The 27,599-nt window shown below is 47.9% G+C and overlaps 2 protein-coding genes across 5 annotated transcripts in view; both read right to left on the minus strand.

Moving 5' to 3' along the window:
• Window positions 1–1,627: 1,627 nt before the first annotated feature.
• On the minus strand, window positions 1,628–12,887 carry CCDC198 (coiled-coil domain containing 198). Its single transcript, XM_053946741.1, has 6 exons — window positions 12,692–12,887; window positions 8,598–8,674; window positions 4,249–4,335; window positions 3,130–3,228; window positions 2,572–2,737; window positions 1,628–1,872 (listed from the first exon to the last, which is right to left on the minus strand). Exons 1-6 carry the CDS (start codon window positions 12,885–12,887, stop codon window positions 1,628–1,630), a joined length of 870 nt encoding a protein of 289 aa, XP_053802716.1.
• A 6,155-nt stretch (window positions 12,888–19,042) lies between these two features.
• The window catches only part of SLC35F4 (solute carrier family 35 member F4), a 117,310-nt gene continuing 108,753 nt past the window's right edge, over window positions 19,043–27,599 (minus strand). For all 4 annotated transcript variants that reach the window (XM_053946631.1, XM_053946629.1, XM_053946630.1 and 1 more), the window contains 4 exons: window positions 23,259–23,384; window positions 21,898–22,090; window positions 20,531–20,620; window positions 19,043–19,491 (listed from right to left, as the gene is read on the minus strand). In XM_053946631.1, the coding sequence (XP_053802606.1) occupies window positions 19,250–19,491; window positions 20,531–20,620; window positions 21,898–22,090; window positions 23,259–23,384 (651 nt within the window). In that variant the 3' untranslated portion in view covers window positions 19,043–19,249. The remainder of the gene's footprint in view (window positions 19,492–20,530; window positions 20,621–21,897; window positions 22,091–23,258; window positions 23,385–27,599) is intronic.

The following is a 27,599-nucleotide window of genomic DNA, read 5'->3' on the forward strand; positions in this document are numbered from 1 at the left end:
ATAAATACTGCTGAAAGTGGGTCATTTAAGGGAATGAGTGTCCCATTCCCTTAAATAAGTGTAAAAATGCATCTCTTGCTCTTTTCCTGGCTGTGGGAATCAGGAATCGGAGGGTGCAGTGCAGCCACACCACAACAGCTTTGTGGGAGGGGGCACAGGTTTGGGACAGGGATGCAGGACAAGCTTCTTCTGTCCCGAGCTGCCCAAGCCCTGCTCGTCCTGGGTAACCCAGAACTGACTCTAGATCTTGTCATTCTGGCTTGGAAAATGAAAGGATCAGGTTTCCAGCTGGAAGTGGCTGTGATGGTGATGATATTTGCTCCTGCCCTGCAGCAAGGAGCTGATCTGAAGATGCTTTGCCCCCCCCCCCTCGGTAGTTCTAGAAAGACCAAGTGGGAAGGGAGGGAGACAAGCAGGAGGCACAAGGAAGAGTTAATGCCCTTTGTCAGCTCTGCAGCTGCAAACAGAGGCAAAACTGGTGCTGGCAATCAGAGCTGCCTGTTCCCCAGGGCCAGGGCTGGTGGTGCAATCTCTCCCTCCCTTGTGTTTCACCAGTCCCCTACTTATCCAGTTTGCCACGTTAAAATAACTGTGATATTTAACTGAAATCTCCTTTTATAGAAGTGCTGTGAATCCACAAACTTGGTGACCTTTATGGACCTCCAGGGACAACCAGATAGGATACAGGAGAATTGGGTGAAGTTCCCTCTCAGGTAACAAATTATATTGTAAGGAAAATGAGATCATTTAATAAAAAAATTCAGTTTATGTGAGATGGAAACTGCAAGAGCATTTTTGATAGATCAGACACCTTCATATAATCATCTTTTCCAATATACTTGGAAATGTCAGATTGCAACAGGGCAGCTTGTTAAAGCCCCTGGTAGGTGCTGCAGCCTTGATCAGCATCCCTGGGAGAGTGTCTGCAGGAAAAGATGGAGATTTCTCCATTTCCATCAGTCACTCCCCAGCACTGAATCCCTGAACAGGGAAAAAAAGTGAACCAAAGCCAGATTTTTCAGATTATACATAAATCTGGAGGTTAGTTCTGAAACAAGTATATGTATTTCTGTGTCCAGGACAGGGGAGGAGAGACAAATAATTAAAAAAAAAAAAAAAAAAAAAAAAAAAAAAAAAAAAAAAATCAAAAAACAACAACCCCCCCCCAAAAAAAAAAACCACAAAAGTCAAAGAGGAATTTTAGAAATGCGAAAAAATGTCATTTAAAGACTTTCTAAATTAATCATTTTACCTTGCATTTTGGACTGGTGTTTGTGGTTTAGAAAAGGTTAACTCCAATTTAAACAGGAAGATTGAGTAACTCAAAGGCAAGTGAAACATTTCATTTCAGTTGAAATTTGATATTTGGGGTTAACCCAGAACTTTCCCCAGCCCCCTCCTCCTCTCTCTACCCCCATTTCACTGTTGCTCCATCCAAGGCTTTCTTCCCCAGATATTTTGATTCAGCCACACAACCCAGAGGGATTTTATTCCCCCCACATCAGAGAGCTCCTCATTTCCAGATGTCCTTTCCACTGGCCCATGCTCACAGAAATTCCACTTACAGCCAGCAGTGCCTCCAACCTCAGCCCATCCATCTGGGGGGATTCCACCCCCAGCCACGCCACTAGAAATCCCTGTCAAAGAAGTCATCAAAGAGGGAAACTCTCTCTGTCTTGGTCCTCACGAGCGTGGGTTTGTGGTGAATCTTCTCTTCCCTCTCCCACTCCTCTGACCCTGTGCTGGAGGAGTCCCAGAACACATCCCTCGTCCGTGGCTCCCTGCAGAGCCACAGGTCAACCTTCCCCCTCCTGTCTGGAGAGAGTTCAGCCCTGCCAGGCTGCCTGGAGAGGCCTCCACCCCACGTGGTTCCTGGGGGAGAGAAAAAAAATAAAATATCAGAGCTGCACAGTCACCTGGAGTTGAGCTGGGAATGGCTGTGGACAGCTGGAGGCACGTAAGGAAAATCCTGAGAGCTCCCTGTAAGACCAGACCCCATGGCAGGGGCAGGGGGAGGTGTAACACACTCAGGATTACATTTGGTGAAATTGTAGAGTCTGGCAATATGGCTTTATCCCCAAGGGGAAGAGAGCTGAGGTGAAGAGCCACAAGGGAATAGGAAGCCAGGTTTGTTCCTCTTCCTCCTGGTGAAAGTTCACCTTCAGGTGAGCTTTTCACTGGTTTAAGCACTTTCGGCCTTGGTGGAACATTCCCAGCCTCTGCCAAAGGCTGTCAAAGCAGGCAAAGCAGGACAGGGCCCATGCCTTGCACAGGTCAGGATGAAGAGGTGGCTGAGATCCACTTCTGTAGGGACAGTGGGAAAAAAACCCTAAACCCAAAAAGTGATCAGCCTCAGTGAGTGTCACATTTACCCCAGAGAGCTCTCTGAAGCATTCCAATGCTTTGTCCTACAAACACAGGACGAAACGCTTTGTCCTTTTCCCCCCTGAACCTGCTTCTCATCACTGCAGGAGATGGAGCAGTGGAAACATCTTCCACAGGGAAACTTCTCTGGTGACATTTAGGAGGGCTGGTGAGTTTTACAGCGCCTTGGAAAGTTATTCCACTTACCAGGGTCATCTTCAGGAAAACACTGACTGTGCTCAGCAGGGATGGGGTCTGGGCTTCTGGTGCTGTCACCTCTCTGGGGAGTGTCAAGGACATCCCTGGGGCTGAATTCCTTGATGTTTTGCTTATTGATTTTCACCTCCCTGTGGAGATTACTCTTCAGCTCCGCCTGGGTTTGCAAATGAGTTGTCAGCACAAGCAGCAGAGGCGCGAACGCGCTTTAATAGCTCGACTGGCACAGCATCAGGGGGTGGCCCTGGAAATAATTGCACAGTCGAGTAGTTTAACCCAAGCAAATGGAATCTGCCAGACTGGGTACATGACAGCACATGACTGGGACAGGGATTTTTGGTTTCTCCGTGAGTCACGGCCAAATGAGGGCAAAGTGTTGGAAAAATCACAGGTAATTGCTGATCACAGGGGCCCTGGGGATGCTCCCCACCAGTTCTCTGCCTAAGACTCAGGGAAAGCTTCCTTTCACCTTCCCAGCAAGAGGTCTGAAGCCTCCTGGTCCGTGGGAGAGATACCTCCATCCCCTCCCCAAATCCACCTTGGCGTTACCTCTCGTCGCTTGCGGGTCAAGTCCAGCATCTGAAGCTTGTGCAAGTGCTGCCTCCTGCCAGGGAGGGGATTCAGGCTTTGCCCCCTCTTCTCCAGCACCTACGAGGTATTTGAGGATGCAAATAAATACACCTGCACTTTCTGAAAGAGAAAGGAAGAGCCACCAGCTCACAAACCCCTCGGGCACCCCCAGACAAAGGCAGGGAGCCTCTCCCGGCGTGGCCACCTTGTAGGAATTCAGCACAGATTTCCACTGTGCTTGCAGTTTATCCCACAGCTCAGGGGCAGGAGGGGAAAAAACTTCATTAAAACAATGTATTCGTGCTTCTGCCCCCCCGAGGTGTTTCTGCATTGAGTCAGTTCTGCAAGATAATCTCATGATCCAAAGGGAAGCACGGCTTTTGCATTTTTGGGGCTGCAGGGGGTGTTTGTGGCACACAGTGTTTGCAGCCTTTAAATCAGACTTTACAGAATTGTTAAAGTTGGAAAAGGTATCTAAGATCATGGAGTCCAACTGTCCCCCCAGCACTGCCAAGGTCACCACTGACCCATGTCCCCAAGTGCCACATCCACGTGGCTTTGAAATCCCTCCAGGGATGGTGGCTCCATCACTGCCCTGGGCAGCCTGTTCTAATGCCTACAATGCTTTCAGTGAAGGAATTTTCCCTAAAATCCAATCGTGGCACAAGTTGAGGCCACTTCCTCTCATCCCTTGTCCCCTGGGAGCAGAGCCTGAGCCCCACCTGGCTCCAAATTCCTGTCAGGGAGAGTGAGGAGGTCTCTCCCTTCTCCCCACCAACTGCAAGTGATGGGTGCTCAAATAAATCATTTTAAAACATGCCTCTCATGCTTTCAGCCTCCAAAAAATTAAATATCCTGGCTCAGCAGGTCCATCTCATCCAGGGAAGTGTCATGCTGGAGATTAGGAAGCTTTCCCCATACTTTGGATCCTCTCACCCACACACCAGCGCTTCAGCTCAGTGTCCTGGGCTCAGGCAGGGACAGGAGCACAGCCAGTGGTTCAATACCAGCTTCTGCCCTTCAGGGTGCCCAAAGTGGGAGGGAAAGGAGCCTGCAGCCAGGAATGGCTTGTGGAAGGGCACAAACTCATGCACTTACCTTTGGTTTTGGGCTTGGAGCCACTTCTGGCTGACTCCAGGGCTTCCCAGGAGTGATTGCTTGTGGAGGGATGGCAGGTTCAAGCCTCTGCAAGTCCAGTGTTTATAATATTTAGCATTGCTTGTTCTACAGGATCATAAAACTGGATATGAAACTACCTTGTCATTTAAAGACTTTCTAAATTTTTCCAGCTCCAGTTCTGGCCCAGCTGCTTGGGACACAGGAAGGAGTTTGGCATCTCAGGGAGATGAGCATCATTTGGTCCTTCAGGAGTGGCCAAAACTGGGGAAATCTTTTGCATTACAGCACAGGCAGCAAAGCCCCAGTTTGACAGCAATTCCATCCCTGCAGGTATTTCTCTTTGAGCCCCAAAAGCGCCCAAAGCTCCATCCAAGACCAGAGTGAAGCCAAACCACAGCTCAGATTGCTTCATGGCAAAACTGGAGTGTGTATAATTTAATCTTAAGAATCCTATCAGGTCATCAAAGGGCAGATCCTAATTAGAGGAGCCCTAGGGCACCATTCCCTCTGTCCAGCCTGTCTTGACATTGGCCTAAATAAGACCTCTCCCTACAAAACTGTGCATGGTACAAAGTGCCATTTTGTCAGAGTCCAGGACATCCCTCTGGCTGCCCTGGCTGAGTCGAGAGCCTGGCAGGGGCTCGGAGACCTTGGCAAGAAGGCAAAAACACCTGTGGCTTCAATTTTAGCCCATGGGAGAGGCTGCCAACTCTATATGAGGAATTACAAGCCAAGAGGGTTTGAGTAGTGTAATAGGTGAATTGACACAGGGTGGAAAAGTAGAATTTTGGGATTTTTAGAATGGGGTTCAGGAGTACAAGATGAAGGGATTTGGGCGTGTCCTAGCCTTCTTCTTCTTCTCCTTGTCCTCCATGTCTTGGTGTGATGGTGACACTTTTCTATTGGCTTAAGGTAGAGACACGCTGTCTAACATAAATGATAGATATTGGCACGTTATTGTAAATATAACACACGTAATTTCTGATATAAAATGTAGACACCGCCCTAGAGGGCAGGCAGACTGCCATGGCTTCTTTACTAGACAGACCTCAGCAGGTGAGAGAAAGAATGTTATAGATAAGGAAAAATAACCTTGAAAACTCGATCTTACGCATTCCAGACTTCTTTGGCTGCACGGGCTAGGGAACAAGGACTTTTACAATCTTGGGGTCAGCCTAGCATTGAGACCCCACCACCTTTTCTGGTGGCTGGTGAAAATAGGCAGAGACTTGCTCTACAGGCTGCTCTGAGCATGGATTTTTATCTTAAGGAGCAAAGATGCCTCCTTAAATCACGCCAGGCTCTGAGGTGTTGCTGGGTCACTCCATGGCTTGGATTCCACAGAATCAGCAGGTTGGAGAAGACCCCTCAGACCATCAAGCCCAACCATTATCCCAGCACTGCCAGGTCCATCACTAAACCGTGTCCCTCAGTGCCACATCTACACAATTTTTGAGCACTTCCAGGGGTGGTGATTCCACCTAGAGTTCCCTCCTAGGAGGGGAGCTCAGTACAGCTTCCATAAAAATTAAAGAGGACATCATAAAGGACTTTGTAACACCTGACTTTTTCTTTATTTGGGATACCATTAACTCCTTGATTATGAACAAGTGCCCAATAAATGGGGACATGTTGGAGTTACTGAGAATTTTAAACTTTCTGTGCTGACAGGCACTGGCCCCCAAAAGAACACTGCATTTGTGTTGCCCTGATTTTTAAAAGTGTTAAGTTTTCTTTTATAGTTCTTTTAAAAGTTTTAAAGTTCTCATAAAACTTCTTTAGCCTTCTGATAATGTTTACATATTTCTACTGGAGTTCTCATGCACCATTCATGTAAATAATGATTGTTTTGCATTCTTCTTTGTGAGAGGAGAGAATTAATGAACTGTTGGTTTGACCAGTGCGGTTGGAGAGGTGGTAATTCCATCCTCCAATCCACTGTCACTTTTAGAATTCTATATATTGTGAGATCAGAAATAAAATCAGCTGTTTTTCTCTCTGGAACTCACCAAGCTTCTGTGTACTCATTTCATGTCCCATAGCAACACATTTGACCTGAGACTGTAGAGAAAACTTCCAAAATTAAATAACAGGACTAAGATTATGAGTATATAGTTTAAATAAAAGTGTATAATATCACATAGTAGAAAACTTAAGAGTTTAAAGTTTTGAAATATAATAATGTATATAAAACAAGAAAAAAATTTAAAACAAAAACTAGTCCTTCTTCTTCACCTTCTTCATAAGTTTAAGTAATATTATATAATTAAATTTAAAAGTCCACAAATAATTAGTTGTTAGGTTAAAAATAAAAATAATTTAAGTGTCATTTCTTAATTAAACAATTTATCCTTAAAAAACCTTATAAAAAAGAGATACAACTCAATTTTTAAAAAATTATTAAAATAAAATACTATAACCTCACAATTTATAAAACTACAGTATAAAGAAAAACTAATAAACATCTAAATCCAAACAAAAAACACCATCTCACACATTTAATCCCAACCCCAACAAAACAAAAGTTAAGACTCAACAGGGACATGTCTCTGACTGTCTGCACTGAGCAGCTGCTGAATCCTGAGCTGTCCTTTTGGAGCCGTGTGAAAATGCAGCAGGGAAAATCAATGTCATGTAAAGGGAGAATTCCCCACTAGTCCCCAACGCCAAGTGCACGTCTCTCAGCATCAAATAAAACCCCAAAAAGCCAAATATGAAACTGAAAAATGGCACTAGATGGCAGCATGTGCCACCACAAGCTGTGGTCCAGGCTGGCGTCGCTCCAGGAAGGCACCAGGGCCACCCGCACGGCGTGGATGAAGGCAGAAAACCTCCCACAGCCCTCAGCTCATCGCCCTGCCCTGCTGGGGAAGCCTAGCTTCAGGCTTTTGGGTAAAGCTCTGTCTGTCCCAGGCTGGAAAACTGACTTTTCCCTTTAGTTTTTGTCAATGTCACTGGTTTTTGTCTGGAAATACTCCCTGGCCAAGATCCTCAAAGTCCTTGAGAAGGCCACATCAGCCTGCTCCGCTGCCTTTGAGAGCATTCCCACAGGAAAAAGGCTTTTGCTGGAGCTGCGAACACTCCCTAAGGGCAGCAGCAGCAGAACAGGGTAGGATTAACAGAGTCTTTGTCCTGAAGTGAGTGTTAACAAAGAGTGTCTCAACAATACATGAGTACAGCCGTGATGGAAATAAAATCCGTAATTAAAAATTCCGCACTGGTCAGAGGTTTCTGAAGGAAACTGTGATTCCATATGACAGTTTTCAGGGTGTAGGTGGGCTCAAATCAGATGCCACTATTGCATCATGCCACCAAACCCAGGGACAAGTTATTCCATAGTTGGTGGCCACTTCTGAGCTCTGAAGCCACCAGTGTCACCCAGAGCCACAGCCCTGAGGGGAGTGGGTTTAAGTGACCCCATTTGGTGGCTCTTCCATTCTTTATTATATTTAAAAGATCATAATCACAGCAAGGAGGTCTCCTGCTCCAGTGGGTTTCCTGTTCACAGAATCATGGAAACCTGAAGTTTTTGGGTTGGGAAGGACTTTAAGGACCAACCCCGTGTCATGAGCAGGGACACCTTTCCCTAGACCAGGTTGCTCCAGGCAGATTCAGGTTGGATATTGGGAAGAAATGCCCATAAATGAACACTGGATTCGAGCTGTGGCCTCACCAGTGCCAAGTACAGGGCGGGGAGAAATAAAGATTTGAAGATATTTCTGAGCTTTAGTTATGTAAGGGTAGCCCTTGTGTGGAGGCAAATCTTGGCCAGGTAGAGTCATGGGGTTTGGGTTTTGGGGAGGAATGGATCTGGGAAGTACAGGATGGGGAAACTGAGGGAGTTTGGGTGGGTACAGGGCATGAACAGCAATTCCTGAAACCCAGAATAATTGCTGTGTCTTTCACCGTCCCCTCGTGCACAGCAGGTCTGTCTGCTTCACCATCTCTGCTCCGAAGCCGCTGCCTTTCCCTGAAGAGCCAAAACCAGCCCCATGTGATGCAAGTTGGATCCTCTCTGCAGAGGGCTCTGTCTTGGCCACACTGTCCCCATGGGAGCACCAGGATTTGCCTGCAGGTACCCAGACCCCCCCAAGGACAGTGGGACATCGCAGCAGAGGTGGCCCCATGTCCCACACTGGGACACGTGTCCTTGCTGGGTGTCTCCAGCAAGCTCGTGATCACCCAAAAGTAGAACTTCCCCCTTGTGCTGCTGTAGGGTATTTGCTTCCCCCCCACCGTGGTGCTGTGACACCTGGCCCTGTCCCCAAAAAGCCCACGGGGAGGGGTCAACCAGAGCAGCTCCCAGGGAGCTTCCACACTCGCCTTACCTGAGGCCTTCGAGGTGGGTGCTGCTTGATGATGCTGGTCCCATCCTTTCCTGGCAAGGTGTTCCAAGAGAGGGGCCCTTAAAGGTTAAAGAAATGGATCAAGTTACTTTTGGGTGATCAGGTCAACAATAGCTTTGTGCCCTGTTTATTGCTGGCTTCAGTGTCCCAGTGAAGCCCCTGGCTGTGTATTCCAGTAACACATGGAATATTCTCTTGGCTGCAGGAGTAAAGTGGGTGTGCCTGTGATTTCCAGCAAATACCTCTCCAGCTTCCCTCTACAACCACTCCTCATGCTTCTAAATATGACCATCACCATCCTTGTGTCTCCTGTGGCCGCTCCCAGGGATTTGGGTAGGCAAGGGACTCTTCTCATGCCATGCCCCGTAACCATCAGGTGGCCAAGAAATCCCTGATCTCTGCTGCCTTCCCACTGTTAAAGTCAGGCCCAGGAAGCAGTTTGTGTCTTTTCCTGCTGCTCAGCCCCTGACACTTGATTATTGTTATTTTTTGGTGGGACTGAGTGTGGCATTCACATTCTCTGGACACAGAGACATAATTCTGTCTCTCAGAAGCACACAGAGAAGAAGAGAAAACAATCTTTATCTCTGCTCCTTTGTTTCCCCCATGTGGAATGTGGTGTGGAGATTGTTTACCTGCAGTGATTGCTGGGTTGGATTCTGGTGAAGGTTGTTTGGGGTCAGTGACCAATGGGATCCAGCTGTGGCTCGGGCTCTCAGCAGAGTCACGAGTTTGAGTTAGACAGGTAAGTAAGAAGTATGTAGAATAGGACAGTATCTCTTTAAATAGTATATTAATGTAATATAGTATAGTTTTAATAAAGCTATCCTTCAGCCTTCTGATCTGGAAAGGAAAAATAGACAGTAAGCATTGAGAAACTTGGGAGGGAATCAGGGTGCTGATTTTACATTTTCATTTGAAAAGAAGGAGAAAAAAAAAAATACAGGCCAAGCTGCTCTGCTCCCTCGTGCCCTGGGAAAAGCAAAGTCATGGGAGATGTTGGTGCTTTGTGGCTGAAAACACGAACTGGTTGGGATTTCCATAATTTCTTTCTTTCCATCATTTCTTCCCTGAGCTGGGGTTTGCCTCAGTTATATTTTACTATAACTGAGCAATACCTCTGCTGATTTACTGACTGTGGCAGAGCTGGGCTGCAGCAGCAGGAGGGAAAGGGCTGTGTGCACTCCCAGACCCTGGAAACCAGCCCAAAAGAACGTGTCACACACCAGTGATCCCCTGTTAGTTATTAGGGTAGAGCTTTCCCTGAGGCCTGGATGGGATCTGGGCTCAGGTCTGTTCTGTGCTGGTGGTCTCAGGTGGGCACCACTGCCCCTTTTGTTCTTTTCTTGCACAAATAAATACTTGCAAGTGTAGGAAGTAATTCTTTCACACCACATTTTATCTGTTTATCTCACCTATTCACCCCAAAAGAGTGTCCTGCTGCATTCAAATTACATTTTCTACATGGAGCTCAGTGAGGTGTGGCTGAGCAGCTGCTGAGGAGGTAACAGGGGAGGAGAGGTGGGGATAAAGTGCAGGAAGAGCTGATGCCAAATTTAATAGTCAAATTTAACAAGAAAATCAGTAATTTGGAGGTCAGTTTATGGGGGACTTCTTGAACCTCATGGAAGATCACCAGGCTGGGGTCTTGGGGAAGAGAGAGAAGACAATCACAGAGTCATGGAGTGGTTTGGCTGGGAAGTGATATCAGATAAGTGACCCCCAACGCCTGGGAAGAATGAAGTCTGAACTCCAATGATTTCAGAAGGCTAATTAATTACTTTATTAAGCTATATTGTACTATAACTATATGACACTCACAAGAGCTATCACTAACTAGCTAACTAGAAAACCCATCACTCTCTCCTGAGAGTCCCGACACACACGTGGATCCAATTGGTCAGTGAATCCAAACACCATCAGCAGAATCCAATAAAGCATCACCCTGGGTAAACAATCTCCAGAACCCATTCCACGTGGGCACAAACACAGGAGCAGTGAATGAGATAAGAATTGTGTTGATTCTCTTTTCTCTGCTTCTCTCACAGCTTCTCTCAGGAGAAATCCTGAGAAAGCCAAGTCTCTGTTCAGAGGGTATGTGAATGCCACAAAGTGACCGTAAAGATCTTTTTTTTCCCCACCCCCTGCCATGGGCAGGGTCACTTTCCACTATCCCAGGTTGCTCCAAGCCCCATCCTTGGAACACTTGGACATGTCCAAGGATGGGGCAGCTTGTCTGGGCACCCTCTGCCAGGGCCTCGCCACCCTCACAGGGAGGAATTTCTTCCTCCTGTGAGGCTCCTGGGATATGGGAGGTGGTGACTCCATCAGGCAAATGTTTTGCAGAGCCCTGGCAATGTTTAACCACTGAGTGAAGCTGTGGCTGCTCCACACATTGCCCGAATGGGAGCCTGAGGGGAAAATTTCCAGCACAGGAGGCTCCTCTGGAGACAAACCTCATCTGCAGGGAACACGTGGTGGGATGGCAGCTTGTTAGAGCAAAAGGGGCTTGTGGAGTATCTGCAGGCAAGGGGGTGCATAGGGAATTTCTGAGGGGAGAGGAAAAGGGAAGGAGGTGGCCCATGGAGGTGGGAACAGGGACACAACACAGGGAAGTGGCTGTGACTTAGGAGAAGCTTGTCCTGGTGAAGGGTATGGCTTAGAGGAAGATATTTCTCCCTTAGGATGTTTGATGCTTTGTGTTTGGGGTGGGTTTGAATTTTTCCCCCCCATCCTATCCATGCATGGGGCTTGTGGGACATTTGCCCTTACCCTCTGCAGATACAGAACTGAGGGCTGGCTGTCCCCAAATCACCAAGCCCCAGCTCAAGGCATCCCTGTGGCTCCTGTTCTCCTGTTTTTCACCCTTGCACTTCAGCAGCAGCAGATGCTCCCCTCTGGGGGAATCTGGATTTAAAATAAGCCAAGCTGAACCCTCATAAACCAAATAAAACCTATTCTCTGGGAGGCTTTGCTTATTTAGACAGCAGCTCGAGCTAATACTTCGCTCAAGTCCTCCTGAGCATACTCATCTTGTTTCTGAAAATGGAAAGTAATGGAAGATCGCATTTATTAATTTTTTAATAACATACACTTTTTTTTTAAACAAGCATTTGTTAAATGCTCAGTGATAATTTTCCAGAACAAGAACATTTGGTTGTTCTTGCTCTCGTGGAGTACATAAAACCTGTTTTTCTACGGCAAAATCTGATCTGTATTCTCCCCAAAACCTCAGTTCTGGGAATGTCACTGCTATCACTCTAGAGGTTTATTTGCTTTCACTGCTTCCTGATGCCACCTGATGAATGATCCTGGAGGAAATATCCAGCCTCTGGTGAAGCAGCAGTGCTTAACACTGCTTGGTGTGGGTCAGAAATTGATTTTTGGGAATGGAAAAGCAGGGAAGGAAGTGCTGGGGGCGCAGATCCTCCTCCCTCTGCCTCGTCCTTCCCCACACCCCGCTGGATTTCATGGATGTTTCTCCCCACACTCCCCTGAGAGCTGTGGGAAGCATTTGTCAGCATCCAGCTCGTTGTGGAGAGCTGCACCTCCTCTTCCAGATGGATGCAGAGCTCTGGGAAGGATTTGGGTATGGATGGAGTTTAGAGGCTGCTTGTGGGGAAGCACACACAGCCAGGCTCTCTGCCTTCCTCTGCCCCTGGAAATTCGTCATTGATTCCAGTGCTGAGATTTTCCTGCCCAGAATCTGATTCTGATCAGGGCAGAGATGTGCCTGGCAGGGGCAGGTGAGCAGGACAGGGCTGTGATGGGGTCACAGGGGGGCTGCACAAGGGCTTGCCTGGACACAGGTGGGTGCCAGGGTGATGCTGGGCTGTTGCCAGGGGGGTGCTTGATGAGAGCGAGGAGCTGGGATCTGGTGAGTGAGGCTCTTTCCAAAACAGTGGAAGGAGAAAAATGAGTTTTCCCAAAGCTAAAACACCCTGGAAAAGGCAAAAAAATGGCACAAAGCTGCTGATGCAGGGCAGCACAACCCTGCAGCCACCCCGGAGTGCAGCCAGCAAACCCACAGCCCCAGGGACCCCAGGTTCACAATGTCCCAGCAGTGACACCCTCACCTGCAGAGGCTCTCCCGTACCAGGTCTCCCGCAGAGGAGGAAGTTCCAGGTGGAAGATGGGCTTTCCCCAGGGTGTGGGCTGGCCTGGCTCTCTGGGCAGCCCCTGCAGGGCAGCCAGGGTGGGCACATCCCCCCGGGTGGGCACCGGGGCCACCCTGGTCACCCTGGGCTGTGCCTTGGAGGAGCTCAGGCCCATGCTGCAGAGCCAGGGCTCTGAGAGGAGCAGGAAAACCCCTCGTGCACGTCCTCCCTGGACATGGAGAGGGATCTCTGTGAGCCACCCAGAGCCCAGGCAGCTCCCTGCCAGCTCCCACAGATGTCCTTCCCAGCTTGGTTAAACATTGACCCCTCCCCAGCCATTCCCCTGCAGGGAGGACAGAGGAGGGGAAAGCAGCTCAGGAGTCAGTGCCGAGCCCTGGAGAAACTTTGATTTTTACCTACAAGTGATTTTCAACCAGGGCCACCACCTCAGCTGGCCTGCAGGTATTTCTTCAAGCAGCTCTTTTGCTAAATCTTCAGGTTTTGGAAGGAAATTCCATTCCCGGAGCTCCTGAAGGGTTAAAGTGTCTCCCATCCTGCATGGGAGAAGCAGGATTAACTAAATGGGAATAAAGCCTGGCCTGGGAATAAAGCCTGGCCCAGGAGCTTCTCCCACCTTTGCTGCTGCTGGCTGGGGGCACTGCTGGAAAAAATGCAGCTTTAGGACAAAGCTAACTGAGAATATTGGTGAAACTGAGTCATATTTGATAGGTCATAAAAGCATTGGATCGTAGAAGGGTTTGGGTTGGAAAGGACCTTAAAGATCTTCTAGTTCCACCCCCTGCCATGAGCAGGGACAATTCCCACCAGACCAGATTACCCCCAAAAGAAAATATTCATCCCTGGAAAATCCCAACCAGTTCATGTTTTCAGCCACAAAGCACCAACATCTCCCATGACTTTGCTTTTCCCAGGGCACGAGGGAGCAGAGCAGCCTGGCCTGTATTTTTTTTTTCTCCTTCTTTTCAAATGAAAATGTAAAATCAACACCCTGATTCCCTCCCAAGTTTCTCAATGCTTACTGTCTATTTTTCCTTTTCATTTTAATTACCTTCCCCCTTCCAACAGGTCATTCCTGTTGAGCAGCTTGGGAAAATCATGAATTAAATGCAGTGATGAATGTGTGGGAGCAGTGGAAACCCACGTGGATGTTCAAGCCCATGGTGCTTTATCTGGTGTTTTACCCAGGTGCTGCCAAAATCCTGACAGGCTCCCCACACTCCCCAATCCCCTTTCCTGCCCATGTTCCCTTCTCTGAGAGTTTTACTCTGCAAAACAAAGAGGCCCAAGAGCAGCAGCTGAAGTTTTGGGGTGGGAGGGAGGCTGCAGGAGAATGCCCTTCCTGCAGGTCACTGGGGCAAGCTGGGATCCTGGTCAGGGATGCTCATCCTTCTCTTGAACTGGGGGCTATTGAATGCGATAATGTTATTTTATTTTGTCTATATGAGAAGTTCAGTGAAACTCCTGAGCACTGTGCTGTAGAATCATGGGGCTGGAGGAGCTTTGGTCCCATAGAGTGCCATTAGGGACAGCCCACAGCCCCTGCCAGGAGAGCTGGAAGAATTTTATCCCTTTCTCCCATTTAATTTACTGCTTTAAAGTCTCTCCCAAACTCAGCTGGAACTTGTAAGTGATGATGATCCAGCCAGAATTGGATTTTTCAGCGAGTTTATTGCAGTCAAAATGAAATCACTGGCTGCTAAGTGCTTGCTTTAAGGAAGATACTGGGAAAAGCCCAAGGGCAGGGCAGTGCCAGGACTTGGGGCAGAGTTTGTTACTCACCTTCACACAGGGCAAAGGTGAACCAAGGGTCACCACTCCAACACCCAACTGCAGCAGTGGATCACCTCTGCCTTGAAGCTTCTCCTCAAAAATGAATTTTAAATCACAAAAAAAACCCCCACGTGGGCGCAGGAGGAGATGGAAAGTGCGAGGGATGGACTTTTGCCAAAATAATGCCTGGGCTTTTATGCAAATCCTCAGTGAGTAAAGCAGAAACAACCCCAGTGATGCAGGCTGCTGTTTATCCTGCTTGCAGCACGTTCAGGCAGCGACAGCGTGAGCTAATGGATCAGCAAGGAGAGGAAAACATCCCCTGGCTGGGACGCTCTCGGGTCTGTGTGTCAGGATGACCCCAAGAGTGTGAAAGCCCTCATTTCCCAGGCCACGCAGCCAAAGAAGTCTGGAATGCATAGGATCAGCTTCTCAAAGCTGTTTATTTTTCCTTATCTATAACTTTCTCTCACCTGCCAAGCTCTGTCCAGCAGGCCGGCCATGGCATTCTGTCTGCCCTCAGGGCGGTGTTTACATTTTATACTAAAAACTACGTGTGCTATGTTCACAATAATGTGCCAATATCTATCATTTATGTTGGACAGTGTGTCTCTACCTTAAGCCAATAGAAAAGTGTCACCATCACAGCAAGACATGGAGGGCAAGGAGAAGGGGAAGAAGGTCCGGACATGCCCAAATTCCTCCATCTTGTCCCCCTGAACCCCATTCTAAAAATCCCAAAATTCTACTTTTTCACCCTGTGCTAATTCAACTACCACACTACTCAAACCCTTGAGGCTTGTAATTCCTCACACTAAGTTGGCAGCTTTTTCCACGGGCTAAAATCGAAGCCACAGGTGTTTTTGACTTCGTGCCAGGGTCTCTGAGCCCCCTGCCAGGGTCTCAGGACAGTCAGGGCAGCCAGAGGGGTGGACACAGACTGCAGTGGCTGATAGAGCTTGTTACTACACATCTGTGGGGTCAAGAAACACGGCTCGTTCCTCCCTCTGCTCCTTGTCACTGCTTTTGACAGGGGACATTGATCTTAGCTCAGGCTGGGGCCGCGGGCGGTGCTGATAACACTGCCCGTGCTGCTGGCACAGAGAGGGCAGGCACTGCTGGGGGTGCTCCAGGAGAACAGAAAAATAGAAGGATGAGCCGTAAAGGATGTTGAGAATGATAGTTTGTATTGTTACCTTTCATGTTTGCGTAAGATTTTACAGCAGAGAAATAACAAATACTTTTTTTTCATATATTAGAGCACGTTCTTCTCTTCCAGGATTCTCTTCCAGGATTCTTAGCGGAAGGAAATGCAAGAGCAGATAAATTAACAATGGCCATTGTGAGTGCTTTGCCAAACACCTCTGAACAAGCAAAACTGAGTCATGCATTTTTTCATCAAAAGCAATCACAGATGCTTGTCCTCACTGTCAGCTTGTCAGGGAGGGATTCCAAAGTGTGATGTGTTCTCTCAATGATCGCTTGACTTGTGGGAGAGCATGGAATGCCAAAGGTGTGATGAACACCCCAATCCATTAAAAATGTGGCTACTTTTTTCCCCTGTGTAGGCTGGACCATTGTTTTTATTTCTGGAGGCCCACCTAGTGAAGCAAATGCTTGCAAAAAGTGACGACAAACATGCTTGGCTGTTTCTCCTGTACGCAAGGAGGCAAAAACTGCACCTGAAAAGGTGTCTACTGATACATGGGTATTTCTGAATTTCCCAAAAGATGGGTATTCTGTGATATCTGTTTGCCCTAATTGAAGGCTTGGATTGGCAGCTCCTGTGGGTGCAGGAGGTTGGACAAGCTGAAACGTTCTGTTCTCCTCGCAGCGAGAAGGAGACTCTGATAACGCAGCTGCCGGATCAAAAGTGGCGTTTTCCTTGGGGGACAGTGCCACAGAAATGGAGCCTCACATTGGTGGGGAGGGCAGAAGGGGCTGTCAGAGAGGTGAAACCCCACCTTGCTGGGGAGGGCAGAAGGGGCTGCCAGAGACACCCACAGCAGTGGAAGCGGCGGCGTCCGACCCCTTGATGGGGGTGATTATCGGTTTGCTGTTCCTCTGATGGATCACCAACTGCATCAGGTCAAAGAGCCTCTGTTTGTTGTCTGATTTCTTGGTTTTGGTGGGGTTTTCTCCAACTGAAAGGCTGAGCTGCACCCCAGGGAAAATCATTATGTCCATGCTTAATGAGGAATTTGAACTGGACGTTGGGCAGAGGGTGAAGGAAGGGGTTTAAGGCATTGCTGAGGTGGATGAGCACCCCTGGAAAGCATCTGGGAGTAGACTGCCCACAGAAGCTGTGGCTGTGCCATCCCTGGAAGTGTTCCAGGCCAGGTTGGATGGGGCTTGGAGCAACCTGGAATAGTAGAAGGTGTCCCTGCCCACGGCAGGGGGATGGGACTGGAAGATCTTTAAGAACCATTCTGTTGGAACCCTGGTTGCTGAGAATTTTAGACTTTCTGTGCTGTCAGGCACTGACCCCCAAGAGGACACTGCATTTGACCTGAGGCTGTGGAGAAGCTTCCAAAATGGAATGACAGAACTGGGATTGTGGGTGTGGAGTTTGAATAGAAGTGTGTGATATCACATGGTGGAAAATGTGGAGTTTTAGAATATAGAAATATATATAAAGCAAGATGGAGGGTTTAGGGCAGATGCTGCTCCTTCTTCTTCACCTTCTTCTCCGTGGATTTGGGTGGTTTTGTGTAATGGGATAAAAAAGTCCACATTGCAGCCATGGGTGGTTGGTTATTGGGTTAAAAGTAAAGATAAATTAGGTGTCATTTCTTAATTGGACAGTTTACCCTTAAAAGGCCTTGTAGAGAGAGAGAGATGGGGCTCCATTTTTAGTTTGTTGGAGTGAAGTGCTGCAGAACTCAGGGTTTGTGAGACTGTGACAGAGATAAGAACTAACAAACATCTGAGTCCCAACAAGAAATACTCTCTGGCCATTTAATCCCAACCCTGGCGAAAAGAAGCAAAGAATCTGCACTATTCCAACCTGAATCATTCTATGAACATCAAACCAAAGCAGGGGTGCTCTGCTCAAGCCTTCCTTGCTGGGATCACAGTCTTTTTAGCACCCTGTGCCCCTGGCCATGGAATGTGTTGAGCAGGGGAAAGCTGACTCAAACAATGGGATTTCACAACGATTTTCCCTGCAGAATTCTCAGTGAGGTTCTTTGAAGGATCCAGTCCCAGACCTGACGACGCTGCCATGAGGCTGCTTGCCAAAAAGTACTCATCAACGCATGTTGAAAAAAAAGTTTTGTTTTCCCCACGTGTTCAGTTTGGCAGGAGCTAAGATTTCAGTAAAACACATCCCCAAAACTATCTAGCAATGTGGGGAGAGGCCAAGCTGCCATGTGCTGGGTACTCTCAGCCCATCAGTATCTTCATAAATAACTTTTTTGGAATATTTTTTGTTTGTCTCCTCTCAAAAGCAGCAGACCTGGAGCTGTAAGAGGCTTGTGTGTGCATGCAAACCTTACACCTCTGGGTTTAGGGCACAGGGGATAGTTGGTTGGGTTGGTTTTTGCTGCCCTAATTTCACAGCCATTTGATGAAAGAGCCTAAGTTTGTGGGTTTTTTTAATACACACAAGTATTTTTTCTGCTCTGCTGGTTGCAAGGAACAGTTTAGACATGGACATTAAAAGATTTAAAAAACATCCAATAGAAGAGTCAAATCAAAAGAATTAAATAAATTATTATTTACATATTTTTTCCCCCCTGGCAGAAATACCATCAAAAACACCCCTAAATACTTTCTACTTGGTTTTATTCTTCGTTTAAAAAAAAAAAAAAAGTTTGTCTGCCTATCAAGTGCTCTCAAATAAAGACAGTCTGGAGTGGTCAATCCCAGGAATGCTGTAAACCAGCCTAAATTACACAGCAACAGGCCTAGGGAAGGGATTGGGAGGTTGGTTGGTTTGATTTGGCTTTTGAAAGACTTTTCCACAGTAGAGGTTCAGAAAAATATTCATTTGTCCCTACGCTCTAGAAAATAGGAAATGGCACTTCCCAGGGACAGCAATGGCAGTCCAGGGCATTCCATCTCTCCTGAGACTTTTGTAGCTCAGCTGGGAGTGCAGCTCTTCTGGGAGAAAAACAAGGTAAATAAAGCTATTTTTTTGCTTTACTAAAGGCACTCAAATTCCAGCACCACTTCTAGAAAGGGGGTTTTGGAAGGAGGCACAGCTCAGTGTGGTCTGGGAGGAGAGGCCTCATGTTCTGCACACCATGGAATATTTATTCTGATAATAATTGGGAATATCGATGTGAACGTCAGAAATTCATTCTCCAAAATGCCAGGAGAGGTTTGAAATGCTTTTCCAAAACTGCTAGCTCGCTGAAAGGGCCCTTCATTGAAAGTAAGTCAAGATGTTAAATTTTGAGATTTAGCTGGAAATATCCAAGATATGTATCCCTCCAAAATGGCTGTACCTCTGCCAGCAAAGAGAGATAAACGATGTAAACTTGGTCCACATTTTAAACTCACCAGCTCAGAAAGACACAAATTTAAACGTTTGTTTATTACAAAAGATTTTATTGCAGTTATTTACACCGGTTCCTTGTTAAGTGTATAAATGTAAACATTTATTATAGATGTACTTCTCTTATCTTACAGTTCATCCCCTGCTCAGGTTAGATGACATTTTTTTTGAAGCATACAGGTGGTGAGGAAAGTTAAGCTATATTCACAGAATATACATCTGCCTGCAGGGAGAGTCCTCCAGCCCTACGCCAGCGGGATGGACACTGTCCCGTTGGCTCTGCTCCTGCTCCTCGTGTGGACGCTGGATTCCGTGATGTCCTCGGAGTGATCCTCGCTCTTCTTCTCCTTCAGGCTGTTGATGAACCTCAGGGTGATCTCGTCCCACTCCTCGGGCAGCAGCATCAGCAGGAACCCGATGCAGATGATGATGGTGGCCCCCAGCCGCACCACGCTGAAGATCATTTTGTGCTTCAACAGGTCCACGGCTGGGAGGAGAGGAAACAACAGCAGAATCAGAACAGCAGCGGGATGGACGATGGCGCCAAGGGCAGCCTGGCGTGTCCCTGTGACCCTTTGTCACACTCTGGGTGTGACCCCGGCCGTGGGGCTCTCAGATCTCCCTGAGCTTTGACCTGACAATGGTACTGGAGGTGCCACAGCTCCTCTGTCCCTCACTGCCTTGTGCAGGATCTGAGGAAGCCTGGAGGGGCTGGATTAAGCCTCAAGATTTCCATGATGAGGGTCTGTGAGGGAGCTGAGGTGGCTCAGCCTGGAGAAAAGGAGGCTCAGGGGGGACCTTCTCTCTCTGCAAGAAGAGGGTGCAGCCAGGCTCTGCTCCCAGGGAACAAGGGACAGGACAAAGGGAAAAGACCCCAAATTGGGACAGATTGGATATTTGGAGAAAATTCTTCTCTGAAAGACTGGTAAGGCACAGGCACAGGCTGCCCAGGGCAGTGGTGGAGTCACCGTCCCTCAAAGTGTCCAAAAAATGAGTGGACTTGGCACTTCACTTTATGGTTTAGTGAGCACAGGGATATTTGGTTGAAGGTTGGACTTGATCATCTTGGAGGTCTTTTCCAGCCTTAATGAACCTGTGGTTCTGTGATTTCTGGGACAGAAGGCACTTCATGGTAACTCTTTTATCCACAACAGGCTGCATCAGCAGAGCGTTCCCTCAGGCTGCAGGAACCCGGGATGGGGAGAGAACAGCCAGAGAGCTCCAGGTGCCTCCAGCCCAGCCTCCCGCAGCCCCCACAGCACACCTGAGCCCTGGGGCAGCCTCCCACAGGCATGGCTTCACAGCTGCATTCCCCTAAAACCAGATCCTTCCCACTGCTCCAACCCCCAGGAGCGATGAGGCCGAGGAGACCGAAGAGCAGAGAGCTGTTCAAGAGCAGAGAGCTGTTCAAGACAGGACTCTGGAGTAAGTTTCCACCCAACAAATTATTTAAGCAATAAACTGCTTTCTGAGTTCCCAGGGGCTCATTTTGGCAGCAGCAGCAGCAGCAGCTGTGGCACTGGTACCTGCATTCCCAGGGACGCTGAGCACGGTGCCGATGGAGATCAGGATGGGGTAGGTCAGCACCACCCCGACGTTAACCAGGATGTTGAAAGCTAGGGAAAAACAGGGAAAATAACACATGAAAATGGGGGGAAACACCAGGCTGAGACATTTCTCCTCCACCTAGACCCTAAAGGGACAATCTGTGATATTGAGTATCCACACCACAATGAGGGAGTTGTTGCAAAGTGATTGATTTTTGGGTTTTTTTTTCTATAGGAGCATAAAATTAGGGGAAATTCTTCACAGGGGAGGGCTGAATGGCCTTTCACAAACCATAATACTGAGGTTATCATATTCCATGGCTTTGCACAGGCTTTAATCAGGTACAAAAAAACAGGTCTTTTGTTGTTTTGGGGTTTTCTTTGTTACATGACAGCACTCCCAGAGAGCTCCAATTTCCTTGAAAGATTAAAAAAACCCTTAAAGTTCACTTAAGTTTCTTTAACTTTTCCTTGAATTTAAGTTTTTGATCACCTACCACCCAGTCCTGCTGCTGAGTCTCCTGCATAAGGCTGTGTTTATACACTTGGGTGACAAATTATCCCTAATTTTTGTTCCCTAGGAGCTCACAGGGCAGCTGCAGTTGTGGTTGGAGCAGCTCAAGGTGCTCACAGCAGCTCAGCTGCCAGCCTGGCCACATCTCAGGACGGGATGGGCAATGACATTCTCTTTGCTTCCATTTAATAAACACGTAGTGAGACAAAAACCTCTTCAATTATGGAATAAAAGAGACTTCACCAAAGGAAAGGATGTTGTTATATGTGGAAATGAAAATGCCCCTGGGCTGAATCCAACAGGTATTTTGCTGGCTCAGAAAGAGGGAGCCTTATGTGAGCCCTGCCCAGAGCCTGCAGCAGCCCCAGAAAGGTGCCCAGCACTGGGGGTGCCCCTGTCAGTGCACAAACATCCCCCAGGAGCTGACTGGGAACATGCAGCCCTTTGAAATGGGATTCAAAGCAGTCAAGCTGTGCCAGAGACAGGGGCATTAGTGTGGAACTACGGTAGGGATGAAAAAATGGGCAATTAGTAGTGCTGCTTCATGTTTACTCCCTGCTATTACTGTTAATTATTAATTATTATTAATTATAACTATGCTTACATATCAATTATTAATTGTATCTCAATTAACAGTAATGTTTCATGAAGTGTAATGAAAAACATGAATCATTTCTAAGGAGCACCAGTTTGCACTGGGACCAGAATTAATCTGTGAGAGAGCTCTGCTGCTTAAGGGGACAGGGGGAAATTGTTTGTGCCCAAGGCCAATTTTATAAAGGGTTGGAGGGGTGAAGACCTAGAAAAATAAATAAATTGTTTTATCACTTACCTAACCAGAGGCCAGCTACTCCACACAGGTAACCCCACGGCACAGCAGAGAAGGGGTACCAGTACTCCACTTTTGTGAAGTAGAGGATGATTGGGGTGATGGAGATGAAGATGAAGTTGAAGAAGCCCAGGGTGGACACGAAATGAGCTGCTTCCCCGAAGTTTGCACTCCCAAGAAACATTTTGAACAAAACCTGGAGAGGAGAGGAGAGAGGAGGGGTTTAGAGTCCATGCCTGTCATGGAAGCACTCCATTCCCCTGGGGAGAGTGGAGCAAAAGACAACTTGGCATAGCCCCTTTCCCTCACAGGAGTCTTGCAAGGGGATCTTTGGTGGGATTTCTGCCCTTTCCTGTGTTTTAGCTCCATGTCTTTACCACGGGGATGGCTGAGTCTGCATAACAAACCTTTACACAAAATGCCATGAGGAGCAAGTGTAGAAGAACCCAGGAAAAACCAAGAGTAAGCCAAGAACTCAAGGACACACCATTCATGCAAAAAGTGTAGAGGATTTGGGCTGAGTGTGGCAATGCTGGGATTTGGGAGGAGACTCCAGTGACTTCCACAGCATGACCCTGCTGTGAGAGGAAAACCAGCCTGGAAGAGCTCACTCTGTGAGAACCTGTTCCTCTATGAGCCTCAATTCATGAACTTTGAGTGACTTTTGAAAGGCCACAACAAATTTATGAGCGAGATGAGCAAACCTGTCCTCTATGAGCCTCAATTCATGAACTTTGAGTGACTTTTGAAAGGCCACAACAAATTTATGAGTGAGATGAGCCAAGTCTAAAGCTGCAAGGGCAGCTTCTGATCCCGCCACAACCCACTCCAAACTTTCTACAGGCAGCTGAAAACAAACCCAGCCACGCTCTTGAGACATAGAACCCCTGCCTTTCCCAGCCCTCACCCTCCAGAGCAGCCATTTCTTCCAAGCAGAAGGGTCTCTAATGAACAGCCTGTGCCAGGCTCACACCAGGGCTCCGAGCCCAGCCTGTGCCAGGGAGCTGCAGGGCAGACCTGGGGTGAGCTGTCCACCCTGGCTCTCCTCCCTGCTGCACATGGAAAGCCCCTTTGAAAAGTGTTGATAAACTCTTGTTGTCATGGTTAAAAAATGATCTCAAACTCCTCCTTGGCGTGGCAGTGGAGATTTCATTAAAGGCTCATCAAGAAAAGCCATTCTGGGTAATTGGCAGATGACAACTAATTACCCTCACGGCAGATTTCCTGACATTGTCACACCGCGAGTGACGCAGGAGCGAGAACAGAACAAAACATTTATTTTACAGCGATTCTCTTTGTGTTTGTGTCTTTTAAACAGGCAATGTGAATGAATTCAGGAGTGCCAACAAACAGTTGTGACCTACCTTATAGAGTGCAGACGTGGAGGCTGATCCCACGGCGTAGGCCACCCCGATAATGGAATCACCCTGGAAACCATCTGCATATGCCATCATTACAATTCCTGTGATTGCCATTATTGCTGCCACTATCTGCACAGACAAAGCAAAGCAGTGTAAAGCTGAGATCACCACTGCGAGGGGCTTCTCATGAGCGTCATTACCTGGAGCTTTCTTGTTTTCCCTTAAATAGGAAGGATTGTGAAGCATAATGAAAAGTGTGTGCACTGACAGGGATGTGGGTCTACAGCACTGCAAATTCTGCTGGGGCCTACTGACAGATCCATCATTATGGATTTTGTCAGCCAAACATCCACCTCGGAGAGGCAACTGCGAGATCAAGAAATTTTAAGGCATCACACTCTACTGTACAACAAGAGAAATATTTAGCAGAGCCACCAATTTGACTTGAAATGCAAACATTAGATGGCCAAACAGCCTGGAAATTTAGTCCAGTGGAATGAGCCCTGTATTTTGGAATACCAGGATACCACAGGGAGCTCTTCCAGCTGTTTTGGCTGTGCCCTTTTTTTTGGACAGATATGACCGAATTTCTTCATGAAGCTTTACATCTGTGCTTAGGGTTTTTGGCCTCATTTGAAAACCCCAGAGAGAGCATCTAAGGAGCTTCAAAGAGAAAGAACAGGAATCATTAACTACACCACATCTGAAATCCTGGGTCTTGACTCCAGGAGCCTTAAGGAAGTGGTAGGGAGCCCAGAGTGTTTTATTCTTTTAAAAACTCCCCCTCTCCACCTAATTGCCCTCAGCAGGTAAATGTGGAGTGTGAATTTCAAAGACACTGAAAACCCAACTTCCATGGAGTGTTTCCTGAGGCAGTGCACATCTCCTGAGCCAGCACCAACGTGGGCACTTTGCTTCTTGAAAACATCACTGAACTTCCTTTAAGAAATATTTAGCCCTGGATAAACCTAAGCATCAGCCCACAGACTTCAAAGGTTTCATCTCGATCCAAACATGTGCCCTCCTGTAAAACAGCCTTTCAGAGCTCACAGTTTTGCCAAGAGTCCCAGAAAACCACTGACACTCATCCCAGGCAGATGTGAGCCAGACTGAGGCAATAAGCACAAAAAAATCCCACAAAATAACTTCAGCAGAGCCAGTCAGTGGAGCAAAACCATGTTTCAAGGGACACACAGGACAGGGACACACGACTGACTCAGGTGAAGCTGTTCCCACACAGGGGACGATGGGGAACCCAGAATCACCCCCCAGGTCAGGGCCAATCTCTGAGACTCCAGGTAAAAATGTCAGTGCTCCTAAACCCTGTAGGCATCCAGGCCAACATCTTCCCAGGAAAACTCATTTCTGGGTGCAGCTTTGAGTCCTTCCCCCTCACCATCAGCCCTATTTCACCAGTCCTTGAGGCACACAGGTGTCCCCTCACATGGCAGTGGCTGTGCCAAAGTCACAAGCCCCACTGCAAGTCTGTGTCCCACCTTACTTCCTTCCACGTGAAACACCCCAGCTCCAAGACACAGGTCAGCAAAACCTGAAGGTACCACTGATACTCCAAATTCACCATGAAATGGAGCTGAAATCCAGATCCCCCAGTGCTGTGGGCTGGAGTCCCCCCCCAGTCTCTCAGTGGTGTGATGAGATCTGGGAGGGTTTTAGCAAGAGGGGACCAGGAGGTTCCCCCCCTTTCCTCCCCAGGATAACACATTCCAGCAGTGGGGCCATCCTGGGAGACACCACACAGAAATCCCAGCCTCAAAGCAATGCCCAGTGACAGCCAGGACCCCTCAAACACCCACAGCCTCTCCTCTGGGTGTGCAGAACCCCCCCTGCCCTGACACACTGCCTGGCTGGATTCACCTCAGGCTGCCCTACACATCCTGCCCTGCACAGAAATTCAGGATTTCAGCTGTCAGCTGGAGAATTTCCAGCAATGTGTCAGTCTCAGAAGGCAAAACAGAAGAGTCCAATGTGGTAATGCCCTCCTTCCAAGGGCAAGGATGGAGATTTAACTCTTGGTGTCCTCACTGCTCAGTCCTTTTCTTGTGTCAGTGAAAATGAGTAGATCCATCATCCCCTTTCTTCCTATCATGAAAAACTCACTCCCAGTCTGTTTAAACCAAATTTAGAGAGCCAGATCCCTAATTTAATCAATTATTTATAAAGCCAAGCACTTCCCCCTCCCCTGAAACAATAAAAATGATGGACACATGGAGCATCAACACCTCCCGAGACTGAAAACAGCAAAAACATTATTTAAATTTCATGCTCAAGGCTCCTCTTGCATGTTACATACCAGGGCATCAGCACAGCTGACCTGTGCCTGCCTCAGGTGTTGGCTTTAGAAACCTGAGCTCACATCTGCAGGCTGCTCTGCAAGGTCACAGGGAAGCAAAGGTGGCTGTCAGTTCATTAAACGAGGCTTTTAATTAATGGAAGAGCATAGTAACTTTCTTTTGGAGCCTCCTAGGTAAGGAATTAAATTAGCTTGCCTCTTTTTTTTTCCTTTTTTCCCTGAAAGAGAGCAAGGCCAACCAACAGTTTATCAGAAGCAGTTTTTTTTCTGTGTGGAGCACAGGGGAAAATGAGGTGTAAAGAATCACAGAATGGTTTGGGTTGGAAGGGAACTTAAAAGATCATCCAGTTCCAACCCCCTGCCATGGCAGGGACACCTTCCACTATCCCAGGTTGCTCCAAGCCCCATCCAATCTGGCACTGAAAACATTCACAGATGGGGAAGAAACCTCTCCCCAGGCTGAACTCAACATTTTCAGGGGAGAAAAATGTCCCCAAACTACTCTGTACCTACCAAAAAAACAGTGATTCAACTCCACACCTGAAGCCCAACCAAGGGCTTAAACATGCAAACATTTAAGTATGTGTCTAAATCCAAGCAGCACAAGCCAGTAGAACTACTCATATATGTAAAGTTTTTAAAATATTTGTGCTTGCTTGGAGCCAAAGCTTTCTGGACTTTCCAAAGTGTAGCATGGATACGTAATTTGAGAGAGATGTTCAGAAGAGTTCAAGCAAAGGTTAGGGTGCAGGCAGGGGTGGTTCTGTGTGTCCTTGCCCAGGGCAGGAGGTACTTCAAGGTACCTGAGCTCTACCTGCACTACTTTTATAGGTAAATAGAACCAGAGAATTGTTAAGGTTGGAAAAGACCTCACTGAGTCCAACCCTTCTCCCAACACTGCCAGATCCACACTAAACTATGTCCCCAGGTGCCACATCTACACATTTCCTGAACACTTGCAGGAATGGCGACCCCACCACTTCCCAGCCTGTTCCAGTTCCTGACAACCCTTTCTGTAAAGAAATCTCTCCCAATAGCCAACCTAAACCTCCCCTGGTACTTTTCTGTCACGGGTGGGTGCTACAGCTTCACCATCGATGGCACGTGGCTCTCCCTGCAGAGCACACAGCTCTGGTGCCTCAAACACAGCCACAGCAGCCAAAACGTTGTGTGCAGCCCTTCTGCAGTTATTCAGTGCTCCCACAGGTGGGACTGTGCCATTCCACAGGGTGGCCAGCAAGACAGGTTTGTCTTTAGATGTGGCATCTAAAAATCCAGCCCGGCTGGCAGCTGCTTTCAGGTGTGCAGAAGGGTGCCAGGGGATCACAGGGATGTCAGGCAGATCCCACGTGCCCGTGGGCATCCGCGGCCAGTCTGGGGACTGCTGCAGCCACACTGGGCAGGCAGGGAGCTGGGAATGTGCTGCAGAGCCACTGCTGTCCCAGGCACTGCTGAGGGGCTGGGAACACAAACCCTGTGAGGAACGACTGAGGGAGCTGGGTGTGCTCAGCCTGGAGAAAAGGAGACTCAGGGGTGACCTCAGCACTCTGTACAGCTCCTGAAAGGTGGCTGTGCTCAGCTGGGGTTGGGCTCTCTCTCCAGGCAGCACTGACAGAACCAGAGGACACAGTCTGAAGCTGTGCCAAGGGAAATACAGGCTGGATATCAGGAAAAAGTTTTTTACAGAAAGGGTGACAAAGTTCTGGAATGGCTGCCCGGGGAGGTGGTGGAGTCACCATCCCTGGGTGTGTTTAACAAAGCCTGGATGTGGCACTGGGTGCCAGGGTTTAGTTGAATGTTGGGGTTGGGTTGGACTTGAAGATCTTGAAGGTCTCTTCCAACCTGGTCATTCTGTGAATTCTGTCAATCCCCACCTTGATGCCACCCAGATGCACCCAACAGCCCCAGAGCTCTAAGGCTGAGCTGAGCTGAGCTGAGCTCCTTGGAAAAGCTGGCTGAGCTCCTGGGTGCAGTTTTTCCACAAAAACATGGTTCAGGGTACAGGATTAGACCTTTATTTCTTTTCATGTCCT

Source organism: Vidua chalybeata, chromosome 6 (assembly GCF_026979565.1).
Source record: "Vidua chalybeata isolate OUT-0048 chromosome 6, bVidCha1 merged haplotype, whole genome shotgun sequence".
NCBI lineage: Eukaryota > Metazoa > Chordata > Aves > Passeriformes > Viduidae > Vidua > Vidua chalybeata.

Bases quoted from the DNA above. Each gene is read 5' to 3' on its own strand.
- CCDC198 (XM_053946741.1), bottom strand. From the start codon at position 12,887: ATGGGCCTGAGCTCCTCCAAGGCACAGCCCAGGGTGACCAGGGTGGCC. The intron at 8,675-12,691 runs GTGAGGGTGTCA...TTAACCTTTAAG, and splicing joins GTACGGGAGAGCCTCTGCAG to GGCCCCTCTCTTGGAACACC. The intron at 1,873-2,571 runs GTAAGTGGAATA...TCTCTCCCCCAG, and splicing joins TTTTCCTGAAGATGACCCTG to GAACCACGTGGGGTGGAGGC.